This window comes from Dermacentor variabilis, chromosome 4 (genome assembly GCF_050947875.1).
Source record: "Dermacentor variabilis isolate Ectoservices chromosome 4, ASM5094787v1, whole genome shotgun sequence".
In the NCBI taxonomy this organism is placed as follows: Eukaryota; Metazoa; Arthropoda; class Arachnida; order Ixodida; family Ixodidae; genus Dermacentor; species Dermacentor variabilis.
The window spans coordinates 52,274,561-52,286,688 of NC_134571.1; the positions used below are offsets into that span (position 1 = coordinate 52,274,561).

Below are 12,128 nucleotides of genomic sequence, written 5' to 3' on the forward strand. Positions count from 1 at the left end.
TCTACAGCCGGTGATAAGGAGGAATCAGCATGTGTACAGTCGGCGACAAACGCCTACGGACTGAAGGATCTGAAAAAGCGTTGAACTTACAAGCGCTTTGAGATGGTATAGCAGTAAAACAGTATAACACTATGCTTTGCGCATATAGTAGTACAGCATATAGTAGTACAGCATATAGTAGCATACAATAATACAGGCTGGAAATACGAGCACCAGGCTAAGAAGATGTTCAACTTTTTTCTCAGATCCCGCAGTCCGTAAACTTTCGACACCGACTGTATATACATTAGCGGCGACGTGCTCGTAAGGTTTGTGTACAGTGCCCTGTCAGAACCAGAGACCATGTATTATAGCCCGGCAGTCATCTGCGGCCGACAATGTTGGTTCTTTAAAGCAACTGTCTTTAGGGCGCGCTTGTACGTCTACTCCTGCCCACCCGTTTATCCTTGCATTTCGGAAGGCAAGGATTAGGATTTCGAAAGAAAGGAAATCTGAAATACGCGCATATAGTGAAGAATAGAATGGGCTTCGTGCACGGTCATGGAGAAGCATTATAACACGGGGAAAATCGAAGTGCACAAGAACGGCGTGCTTCCTGGTGCCGAGTATTGGCTCGGCTATAACGGCCCACATTATAGGGTTCTCGTTCGGGCCACGAGAGTGGAAGGAGAGGCGGAAAGGCAGCGAGCAAGAGTTGTTCGCTCGAGCAAGAGAAAATGGCGCTCGCGCCGAAATGCTAATGGCGTGGCTAATCCATCCGAGTCCGCGCGCGCAGAGCGCAAGAAAAAAAAAAGGAAGAAGAGAAAACATGGGCGGAAGAAAACGCTGAGAGCAGCACACTTTGGTACCATATTAGCGTAATGAGCTGGGGATCAAATTAAGCTTTCACAGCCTTAATTAGCTGTTTATATTGGAAGCCCCGGGTTATAAGCATGAATTTCGAAAACGTACACGGTTCTTTTTTTCTCCCCGCAGATAAAAAAAAAAGATAGCCTGTTCCAGGAGGAATTAATAAAAACAAAGGCGGAAAAAAGAAAAGGCGACTCCAATTTCACATCGACAGCACTTCATGGTATAGCCCCATGGCTCCTCGCGACGCCACGTTGCCATTTCTTGTATTTGCACAGCAAGTGCACTTTACCTTTATACCTTTTCTAGATGCGATATCCATCCGCCACTGTTATCGTAATATTACTTCTCTCCCGATTGGTAATTTAATATTCTTGGCGGCGCAGCAACTGCAGGACAAGAGCACGACACGGCTAACATGGCGCTGCCAAGTGACGTACACCTCGAAGCGTAAAAATATAATACGCATATGTGATCTTTCTGTAAGCAGGCATAGCGCATACGCGAACGCTCGCAATGGTTCAATTCGAGCCGTGCTAGTTTCTTTTTTTCTTTTGCGGGTATTTCTTGACAGCAAAACGAGGCGGCGTAATTCGCGTGGAACACACGTGGTGTTGAATGACACGGGCCCATATGCGCATCCCGTTTGGACGCGTTTCTAACGCGACATTCCCGTATTTTCTATGAGCTTGCGCAGCGCTGAAGTTGTGAAATGATCACATTCGGGTTGTTGGTGAGGGTTAAAGGAGGGAGTGGCGGGGGGGGGGGGGACGTTAGTACGGCGTATTATGAACAGGGCGCTATTTTGAACACTTCAGCATTCGTCTTTATTTGAACAGAAAACTAAGTGCTCTGAGGCGACCGAAAAAACCGAGAGATAGGCGACCCCAACCCAACACCCTCTTTAAAGGCAATTGATAGACGAGGTCAAAGCATGTGATATGTTATCGATGGTAACGTAAAAGTGAGACAATTATAGAACGCTCACCAAAGTTAAGTCCAATTTCACGTGTCACGGCATACCGGCGATTTGGACTCGTTATCGCATTTGCATGCATGAGATATCACACAACTTGAACAACAAATAAAAAGAATTTAAAAAAAGATCACACAACCTGGAAACCCGCGTCAGCGGTGATGGAGTTCCGCTGCTGAGCGCAAGGTCGCAGGTGCGAACTCCCAGCCCGACGGCAGCATCGTTGCTGCGCTCGGTGCGCGAACGGTCATGCAGCGCGCATTGTGTACGCGTTGACGATTCCAAGGCAACGTAAATCAACCCGGAGACCTCCTGTATGACGCACTGTTCTTTACTATAACTGGGTTGCTGGTGGGTGAAGTAGAATATATTTCGGCTACTGAAGTTAATCTGTTTTATACAGCAAAATATCTTTTTTTTAAAGTGATCTCATGATACCAGTCTTGCTTTGTAATGTTAAGCCCAATCACTCAATCAATAAATCAAGCAACGGGCTCTAAATACGGTATATATACCTACATAAGCGTCAATGTGCATTTTACAATTTCTTTTCTCACTATATATATATATATATATATATATATATATATATATATATATATATATATGTCAGGTTTAAGTTTCAACTTCGGACACGTGCTTTTAATATATCTTAACATAAGTTCATGTGCAACGTAAGATTAAAAAAGCAAGAAAACACAAATCCAGGAGTAGAAAATATTAGTCGGTCTTTATTTCCGATAAGAAGAAAAAGAGAAAGACGGGAAAGGAAAAAAATAAACAACGGTCACAGACAACTCAGTCCACGCGCGTCTCTTATTCACTGGTTTATTGAAAACAACCAACCAACCAAACAAACAGCGAAATCTAGGAACCCAGAGAAAACAACACAAGAACTATAGATCAATACAAGAAAAAAAAAGTAGGAAGAAAAAGTGTCAACAGCAGCAAAAGCGACGGCTGCAAGAAAAAAATAGAAACTTGTCCTCTTACAATAAAACATATAGAGGATCATCCCACCGGCACGTGAAAAAAAAATATACAAGAAAGAAACATAACCAATACCGTATCAGAAAGCAACTATAAGGTACAGAGAGCTAACTTCACATATTTTCCTTCCCCTTTCGAATGTACAAACATTGCAAATAAATTATTTCGTGTTATCTTATTTTTATTTTATTTATTTTTCTATTTTATGCTGGCGTGCATACTACGGTGGGGTTGCATGGCCTCGTGTGACGGCGGCTCCTGACAAGATTGGCTCAGAACTGGAGACCACGCATTGGCACAAGTGAAAAATGACTATGCGCGTAATACATATGCATCAAACGAACAAGACAAAAATGATAATAAAGAACACAGAGCCAACGATGTACCCTTTGGACACTCGACAGACATATATCCGTCCCACGCCGGTTGCACTGGTATACGAGATTTGGATTCCATCCCAGTAAACAACTTAACTTTGACGATCACTTCGCTAAGAGTGCGACTCTTTAGTGAAGCGCAGATTTTTGCTGAACGATTTCTTCGAACCGTCCACTGCGGTAGTGGTTATGGCACTGCGCTGCCGAGAACGAGGTCTGGTGCCCGGTTCCTGGCCACCGTGACCACATTCCGACGGCTACAAAAGTTATCGCGCACCATGCTTCGGGTGTCCGTTTGATTCGGAACCGTCAAGTGGTCTACATTACAGCGTTCACTGCAGAATCCTTCACGACCCACTGTTGAGCTTCGGGAAGGCAAACAATATAATTTAAGTTTATTGGATCCGACTGTTAGTCCGCTTGTTCTGTAAGAACCAGAGCGTGAATTAAGAAAAAAAAAAATTGAGCCTCCATGACAAACGCGTATTTTCCGTATCTCTGGTTCGGCATCACGAAGTTCGGTTGATGCGTGCGATTTTTTTTTCACCAGAAACTACTCACAAATGTCCCGTACGGACTCGTTCCGGCAGGCGTCCAAAGGGTATTAAAGATTAGCTGCGGTTTGGCTCGGCGAGTTGTACTTCTCCCCAAGACATATTCTATGACACCGTATTGCGATCAGCCGGCGCCTTTTCCGCACAATATCTCGGCATTGCGGCGCAGCACGAAGAAGCCACGCTAGTTTTTGTGTCTCTGCTGAATAATTCAGCGCCCCATTGATTCTAGCCTTAAATATACTAAGCGCACAAAAAAAAAAAAAAACTTGATACCAGGCGAGGTATTAGCCGTGGATAATTTTGCGAAGGCTTTCACTGGAAGATGTCTTTTTTTTTCCGGAGTGGGAGGGGACAAGCGAAGTTACGTCGATCGAGTGCGTCGCTAGTGAAAATGGTGACATGAAGCGCTTGCGAATATGCGTACTGCTAGCCGACACAGTGTACCCGGGCAACTAAATGCTACGCGTCTCTATATCGTTTCACGTCTTTAGCGAACGCCGAATCGCGCCAGATCGATGCGGGAAAACTTGTCCTATCGGCTACATCGGTCGTTAGATCGCCTAAACTATTGAAATCGTCTCGTCTCGCAAGACTTTCGCCGTCATTAGAACGGGAAACACAGGACTAACGATGCTATAGGAAAGTTAAGTTTGAACGATCGCGCTAGATCGAACGCTTATGACTTTAGAACGGCTTGTGCGAGAGATTCGGCGTGCGTGACGGACGGTGATCGACCGCTAGTACAGGACACCATTATTGCCACGTGTAGACGATGCAATGTGGTGTTATACAGGGAAACCGGATTAAACGTGCACGTTTGGCAAACAGAGACGGCCTGCAATGCGCTCATAGGCGGCCGTTATCTTTTGTTAGCAACGTTTTTTGGCTAAGGCAGTGATAATAATTTAGGTGAAATCCGCTTCATCCGAAGTTTTTAGAAAAAAAAAATGAGCACGCAACGCATCAAATCAATCTGATATTGACAACTTGTTTTCCTTCACGTCTCATCTCACTGGCGGGTACTAGGGAGCTGTGATCATAAACGGTATATCAGGCTCGTTATGCGGCGAAGCAGAACCAATCAGCGAAGGCTACTACGTTGGCGGCCTGACCTGGCGCGACGTTAACCGCAAAGCGGCGGAGTCGCGATTGCGTTCGCTGCAGCGAATCACGTCATGGTTGCTTCACGCTGAACAAGGCGAAGCGCTATTGCTACATTTCAATTTTCTCCTCATTTTTTTTTTTTTCGTAACAACAGTCCTAACGACGCATCTTCGACAGCTCGTAGCGTGGGACGCGGTTTACTACATCGATTTCGTGGCTTCGTCGGCGGTGCCGCAATCCAGGAAGGCTCTGGCGGTACTGTAGTGGCACATTTGGCGGCACACCCATCGCCTTCCCGTTGGAGCCGCAGAGACGGCGTGAGGATCGCGGGCGCCGGCTGTACTGCAGGCGCCGCACGTGGCGGTCACGTTTGGCAATGAGCAACAAAGATTGGCGGGACGAGGAGAGAGAGAGAGAGAGAGAGAACGGGCGAAAGTATACGGCGAGAGGAGACGCACGCGTACGCCTGCGTACCAGCGAGTGTCCCGAATGAACGAACGAAAGAAAAGGCAGTGCAACGTAACGACAATACGCCGGGGCAAGTAACAAAAAAAAAGGGGGGGGAGGACAAACAAGCACACACGTACGCAGCGAGAGAAAGGGTGGTGCGGCGCGATGGCCGCTGCAGGTACGCATGGCGGGCTGCTCGCCGGCTACTCGGCGTCTGCGCGCCTCGCCGCCGCCCCTAGGAACTGGGCCCCACGGCGGGACCAGGTGCGCGGCCTACCGCCACCTGTGCACTTCACCGCCGCCGCCGCTGAACAGAGGCGGCGCTGGCTGCCCTGTCGAGGCGAGGCGACCGCTCACTCGAGCGGCACTGCACCTCTCCCTCGCCCCCCAACCCTCGACGTCTTCGTCCCCGTCGCGGTTGCCGCTGTGTCGACCACGCCACACACACACACACACAAGCACTGCGCCAGCCAGAGCGGCCTCAACAACGCGCGCAGCAGTAATAGTAGCAGTGAGGTATACCCGTATCAAGACGTGGCTAATATAGTGGTCGCACAGCGGCTATCCCGACGCGATAGAGAGTTGCGAGCGAGCGCGAACGGAGTGGCTTTGCCGAAGGTGATCGTCTAATACAGAAATAAAATACCTGCCTTGGACTTAAGGTTCGAGAAGGTGCAGAAAGCCGGACATTTAGGAAATACGCTTTTCAAGTTAAAGATAGTCGATCTAACGGAAGCACCACGTGTTGTGCACTATACGCGCTAAAACGAGAAACGTGATGGCCGACTGTTCTCGTGTTTGCCTACGGACGCCATCGACTGCTTGGACAGAATTACAGGGCGGCGTGTGTGTCTGTTGCCGACACTGGCGGCATTAAATGGCACCAACTGAGCTAGACGCAGTCGGATTAGATTTCAACGTTTGAAGTGCGGATCTGTAGAAGTATGGTAGTCGCCATGACCAGACAAAAAGATAGAAAAGTAATAAAAGCGACAAGAAAATTGAGAAAATGAATTCAGATCTTCCTAATTTTTATGGCAAGAACGGCGGAATCTTACAGGGAGCTTATAGAGAACAGCGATGTTTACAGTTAAACAATGCGAAGATCAAACTTATCTTCTGTGTAAAAGTTCAGTCGACCACGCGGAAAGCTAATGCCATAATTTACAAGATGATAAAGAACTCTTCAAACGTGGTAAGTGGAAGACTAGACAAGAAAACAAGCGACTAGAGAATGAAAACACGAACGAGTTGGCGCATGGGGAGGCTCAAAAGGAGACTAAAGCAGTAAGCGACAAAAAAGAAAAATCTATCCCTTAGTTGTTTTTTCTCGAACAGTGCGGTCCTGCTTTCCTTTCATTGCTCTCAATTTGCCGTTACCAAACGGTCTCGCTACAAACCGAAAACATATATACAGCCCGCTTGGCACAAAAACCCTGCGACGATCACCTCGGGCCAGCCACTCTGATACCGTGCACCTCAGCAGTCACTGGCACACATTGACATTGTGTGTTATATCTAGGGCATACAACCCGAAGGCGGTCTGCTGAGAATCAACGCAAACTCCGGCGAGGGTGGGCAGCGAGGAGACAGACCAACAACGTCTGCCCCGCGGGGACACTTTCTCTCTCTCTCCCCCTCTCCACGCGCTGAGATCACTGACGGAGCGGCTCACGAACACATTCTTTCGAGTCGGCCGCGCGATTGAGCAATGTTGCCAGACTCATCGAGGGCGGCAGGAACCGACAAAAGCGTTTGCCCGTGTAAAACAGGAGACGCACGCAAGCTGTGCGGGCATTCCTTTTCCTTATCAAAGGCTCCTGAATAGCAGTCGACTCATTATATGCAGGAAACAAATTAGCATGTGCATGCTCTGTCACACTAACTCCTTGCACTGCGGCGAAGACAACCAACGGTCACCGTCAGGACGCCACTCGCCGACTCTTCACCGCTTATCTTCCCGTGTGCAATGTCAGTTCAATAGAAGGGGCACGACTGGATTAGCATCAAAAAGTGGGCGAGTTTTCGACCCCCGGCTGGTATGCGCAGCCGATTCTTCTCGCTGATCGGATGACAACACCTGTAGCTTTCACAGCAGTGCACGGAGTTGTCAGCCGGAATATACAGCAACAATTCCTGCGTCACTTGACGGGTACAAGTTCAGTGGAACACTGGTTTCCGGTCGCTCCGATTTTGTCCAGCACAAAGTACAACAGGCTCTTTCGACGCGTTTAGCGACAGAAATCAACCGCCTGACTGCTACTTCGTCTTTCAATCTCACATATGTAAAGACCAGATTGGCGCGGATCCGAGAGAGGTGAAGAAAAAAGAAAAGATGGCATGTAATCTCGGAGGGCTAAAATGACTAAATGGTTTCTCTATCGACTGCTCCTTGGTCCTATAGTGATGCACTCGTACAACAAGAAACAAGGCGACTTATATTTCTACGCGGAAATGGCACTTGTCAGTTTCAATGGTTCTGGTTCATAACGATCGAGCAAGGCGTGCTTCGTCAACCATTTGGCTTCTTCAGATTATCTCTGCTAACTACTTTGCAGACCCAGCCCGTTTCGACAAGAATGGCAGAAGTTAGGTAATAGCATTTTAAAATTATACAAGAAAATAGTTCTGATAGACGATGGACTATATAATGCGCTCTCTCGCATTCTACTCGACCAGTTTTTCTTATTTATTTAATAAATTAATGAAAAAGCTAATGAGCAGTGTACTCTTTCCCTGGTCGACGCTACTAGTAATGCTATCCGAACGAGCACCCGAGGCACCAAGCGTTATAGAACCCGAACCCTTCTCGTCGCCTTCACGTGTAATCCACACCTCAGCTTTCGACTGTATATGGCTGCTGCGACTGTCGCCACCATCGAGGCAGCTTAGCCCAACTCCTCGCGCGCAAACAAGGTACACTCAAACTCCAAGGTCAGGGAGCTAAAGAACCTCCCCGGACCCTAATAGTACATAACCAGACACATGCAACCACAGCGTGGATTCACGACTGTTAACCGCCACACTTTTTCCAACACAAAAGCAAATGATACCAACCAGCAGCTACGCTAATACTGAGAACCACATACCGCCCCCCCCCCCCCCCCCACAAAAATAATGAGCAAGAAACGGCTGCCGAACTGTGTAGGGCATGATGGCATGGGGCATTTCATTCACACAGCCACGAGGGCGCGTCCCACGCGCTTCGCCGGAGAACCAACGGAGAGATCATACGGAGCTGAAAGCGGCGAGCAGAGCGCCGCACTTCATTGCACGAGCCGCCTACAGGCCGCCTCTCATCGTAACACGCTCCCACACGCGCGCAAGCGCGCGACGCCGAACGCTTGTACCGAACACGCCCACCTATACGCGTTGCCCGCATTCCCGCATATATATATAGAAAGGACGCTCTCAAACGTCACGTTATAACGATGCCACGCCGCCGCGCCAAACGTATATGCTATTATACACTCGGTACAAGATGGCGAGCGGCGTGGTTTGTGTATACCCGTATTCACCGTGGACAACGCGCTTGGTGTGGCATGGCCTTCGCGTGTCCTTAGCTTTCTTTTCCTTATTTTTGATATTTCGCAAAAGCCTTTGATTCTGGATCCTTTGGAGCGAGTAGCGAACGCTTTGCAGAACAGGTTTTGCGGTTTTGATGTATCGCAGAGACAGACGTATACACACAGGCGGGAGCGTTTTCTTTTTTTTTTCCCTATAATATAAAGGAAACGGGAGAGCGCGCTGGGAGAATCGCTCGATCCACGCGCCGTGTTGCTCAAGGAGCGGGAAGCGCCTGAACGGAGAGAAAGAAGCCTTTCTTTTTGATGGGCGTGCGCGTCTATGTACCACACAGGTGGGCACGCAAAGGGCGTGGAAACGGAGCCGTGCTGCCGTGTGCTGCTTCCCTATACGTCACTTAACTCTCTCCATCTTTCTTTACAATATGCACACTGCAAATATCTCTGTCTATGTATATATATTTATATAATATATTTATGTATGTATAATATTCTATACGTTCACAAACACCTTCGCAAAATACATACAAGGAAAATAAAGAGCGCGCCACTTCTTTTGATATTCAACCGTCAAAAAACGTTTGATTTCCTCTTTTTTAAACCTCGCTCGATACCCGTTGGCAGGCACACTCACACTCGCTACAATCGTCGAGTGGCGAATGGTGTCCACACAAGTCCGTTACAACACACGCACGCGGGTCTCCCCGCTTATACATAGTGGAGCACAACGACGGTCGGCGCGCCCCGCACTGGACAGGCGGCCTCGGGAACAACGAGGCAGGGGAACTGGGGGAGGGTTTAACAACGGGAGACGCCGACATGGGAGTCCGTGCGAGGAAGTGCAAAGATACTTCCTCTGCTCCGCCGGAGAGGAAGGGGCCGCAGCATCGGGCTAGGACGAGGCGGCCAGGGCGAAGGATCCGTTGCTCGTGTTGTCACCGTCGTGGTCCGGCGAGCTGGACAGGCCTCGCGCCAGACGGGCGGGAGCACGTGCGGCAGCGCCAGCCCGTGGGCAAGGCCCCGGCGCCGCACCAGGTCGAGCTGGAAGCCCGCGGCCAGCCGGTCTCGAGCCGCTCCCCCAGCCGGTGGTGGTCGACGGCAAGCCGGTGGTCGATGCCGACGCCCAGCCGGTGGTCGACCGCCGTGAGCCGGTGGTCCACGGCCGCGAGTCGGTGGTGGTCGACAACGCCCTGCAGCCGCTCGGCGAGCAGCTCCTTGCGTCGGTGGTCGTGGTTGATGCGCAGGTCTTGCTCCTCTTCCTCGGGTTCCTCCATGATGTCCTCTTCGCCGTCCTCCTCGTCTTCGGGAGCCTCGGAGTCGGACCGCGAGCTGGACAGGTCGAGCACGCCGGGCGTCGGGTAGCGGTACGGCGTCGACGGCAGCAGCAGCGGCGTTGGCGACATGGACATGTCCAGCGGCTCGGTCTGCTCCGTCTCGAGGAACAGGTCGCGCTGCTGTGGCGTCAGGATGCGGATCGTGTGGCGCGGCTTCCGCCGGCTCTTGGGCGGCTCGCCGGGAGGTCCCCCGATGACCGAATGGGCCGCGGGCGGGATCACGGCGGCGGCTGCGGCGGTGGGCGAGAGCGCGGCGGCAGCGGCCAGGCTGTTGTTGACGGGCACAGCGGCCGTCGCGGCCAGAGAGGAGGGCGGCGAGACGGCCACCTCGTAGGCGCGGGGCCTCCGGCCGCGGCGCGGCTTGCCGGCGTTCGCCTCGTCCTTGGGGCACTTGTGGTGCATGAGGTGGTGGCGGCGCCTGAAGCGGCCCAAGCAGAGCTGGCACTCGAACGGCTTCTCGCCCTTGTGGATGAGCATGTGCGCCTTGAGCTGGTTCGAGTCGGAGAACTTGGAGTCGCACAGCTCGCAGGCGTACGGCCGCTCTCCGGTGTGCACCCGCAAGTGTCGGCGCAGGTTGGCCACCTGCACGAACTGGCGGTCGCAGTGCGTGCAGTGGTACGGCTTCTCGCCCGTGTGCAGCCGCATGTGCGTCTTCAGGTGGTGGTCGCGCGTGAAGCGCTTGTGGCACTCGCGGCACTCGAACGGCTTCTCTCCCGTGTGCGTGCGCTCGTGGTTCTGCAGCACATGCTTGTAGCCGAAGCATCGCCTACAGACAGTGCACGTGAAGACCTTGTCGCGCGGCGCCTCGCGTCGTCCCAGCAGGTTCGAGAGGAAGGCCAGCTCTCCCGTTGTCGAGGATGCGGCGCCCGGGAGCGGCGGGCTGCGCGAGCCTCCGCCGCCGATGCCGCCGGCGCTCGACGGCGCCGAGGAAGAGCCCGCCGCGCCGTTGCCGCCGCCGCTCGTGGTGCTCGCCGCGCTGCCGGGGCTGCCGCCGTTGCTGCGACATTCCTCGGCCTCACTGGCCTCTTTCATCGCACTCCGGTGACCTGCGCGCAACGGGAGAATGAATGAAGAACCCGGTTGGCAGCACTGCGGGGTCGGGAAAAACAGCGCTTATAATCTATATACCGTGGTTTCTTATAGAAGCTTCGCGCGAGAAAAAGGGGCGCAACATGGCGTTAAGAGGGAGCGAGTTGCAGTATGCTCCATATAGCCCGTCAGCGGTTAATGCAATCCGTAATTAAGTGAAAATATGAAGGATCCATCGCGGCAGTCATATTAACGATACCGATGCGGGGGTCCCTCCATGCTCCTTAGAAATGAACTTTGGGCGATGTGAAATGTCATCCTCTTTTTAAAAAGAAGAGGAGATCTAGCACGGTACAGAAAGAAATATGTCACCGTTTAATACGTGAAACCGCATGCACGCCGCGAAAAGGAGTTTCCGTGAACACTGATTCACATTGTAATAGGCAGGAATCCGATAGTCGCTCCTTGCTACCTCAAGCACAATAACATCACCTCTGAAAACGCAGGACAGGCAACAGAAACCCATCGCGATTACTCGGTTTTAAATCGTCCCAAAACTGGTACTCGACAAGCAACAATTACTCAGGAATCGCATTCCACCGCGTAAATTAGACGGGCATGCGAAGACAAGACATGATACAGCGCTGAACTAATGTCAACTCAATGTCCAGCCGCAACTCTCTGACCAGACATTCGTACACTTACTTGAAAGTTTGGTAAAAGTTTGTATACACATCGCAGACACCATCACCCAATAAGATCTGCTCATTCAAACGTACTTGCGTGAATCTACTGCTAAGTTGATACTGACATTTATATCTGGATCTGTTGAGGCGGGCTGCCAAACACCTCACGTCACGTCTCATCGAAGCCCACGGGTTGTGACAATCGAAGAGGACTTGGCATTACAGTTCATTAACAGTAACTTTTCCTTCTAT

At 50.9% G+C, this 12,128-nt stretch overlaps 1 protein-coding gene across 4 annotated transcripts in view; it reads right to left on the reverse strand.

Moving 5' to 3' along the window:
- Positions 1 to 2,528: 2,528 nt before the first annotated feature.
- Positions 2,529 to 12,128, reverse strand: part of LOC142579142 (uncharacterized) — a 159,036-nt gene continuing 149,436 nt past the window's right edge. For all 4 annotated transcript variants that reach the window (XM_075689056.1, XM_075689058.1, XM_075689057.1 and 1 more), the window contains one exon: positions 2,529 to 11,207. In XM_075689056.1, the coding sequence (XP_075545171.1) occupies positions 9,763 to 11,207 (1,445 nt within the window). In that variant the 3' untranslated portion in view covers positions 2,529 to 9,762. The remainder of the gene's footprint in view (positions 11,208 to 12,128) is intronic.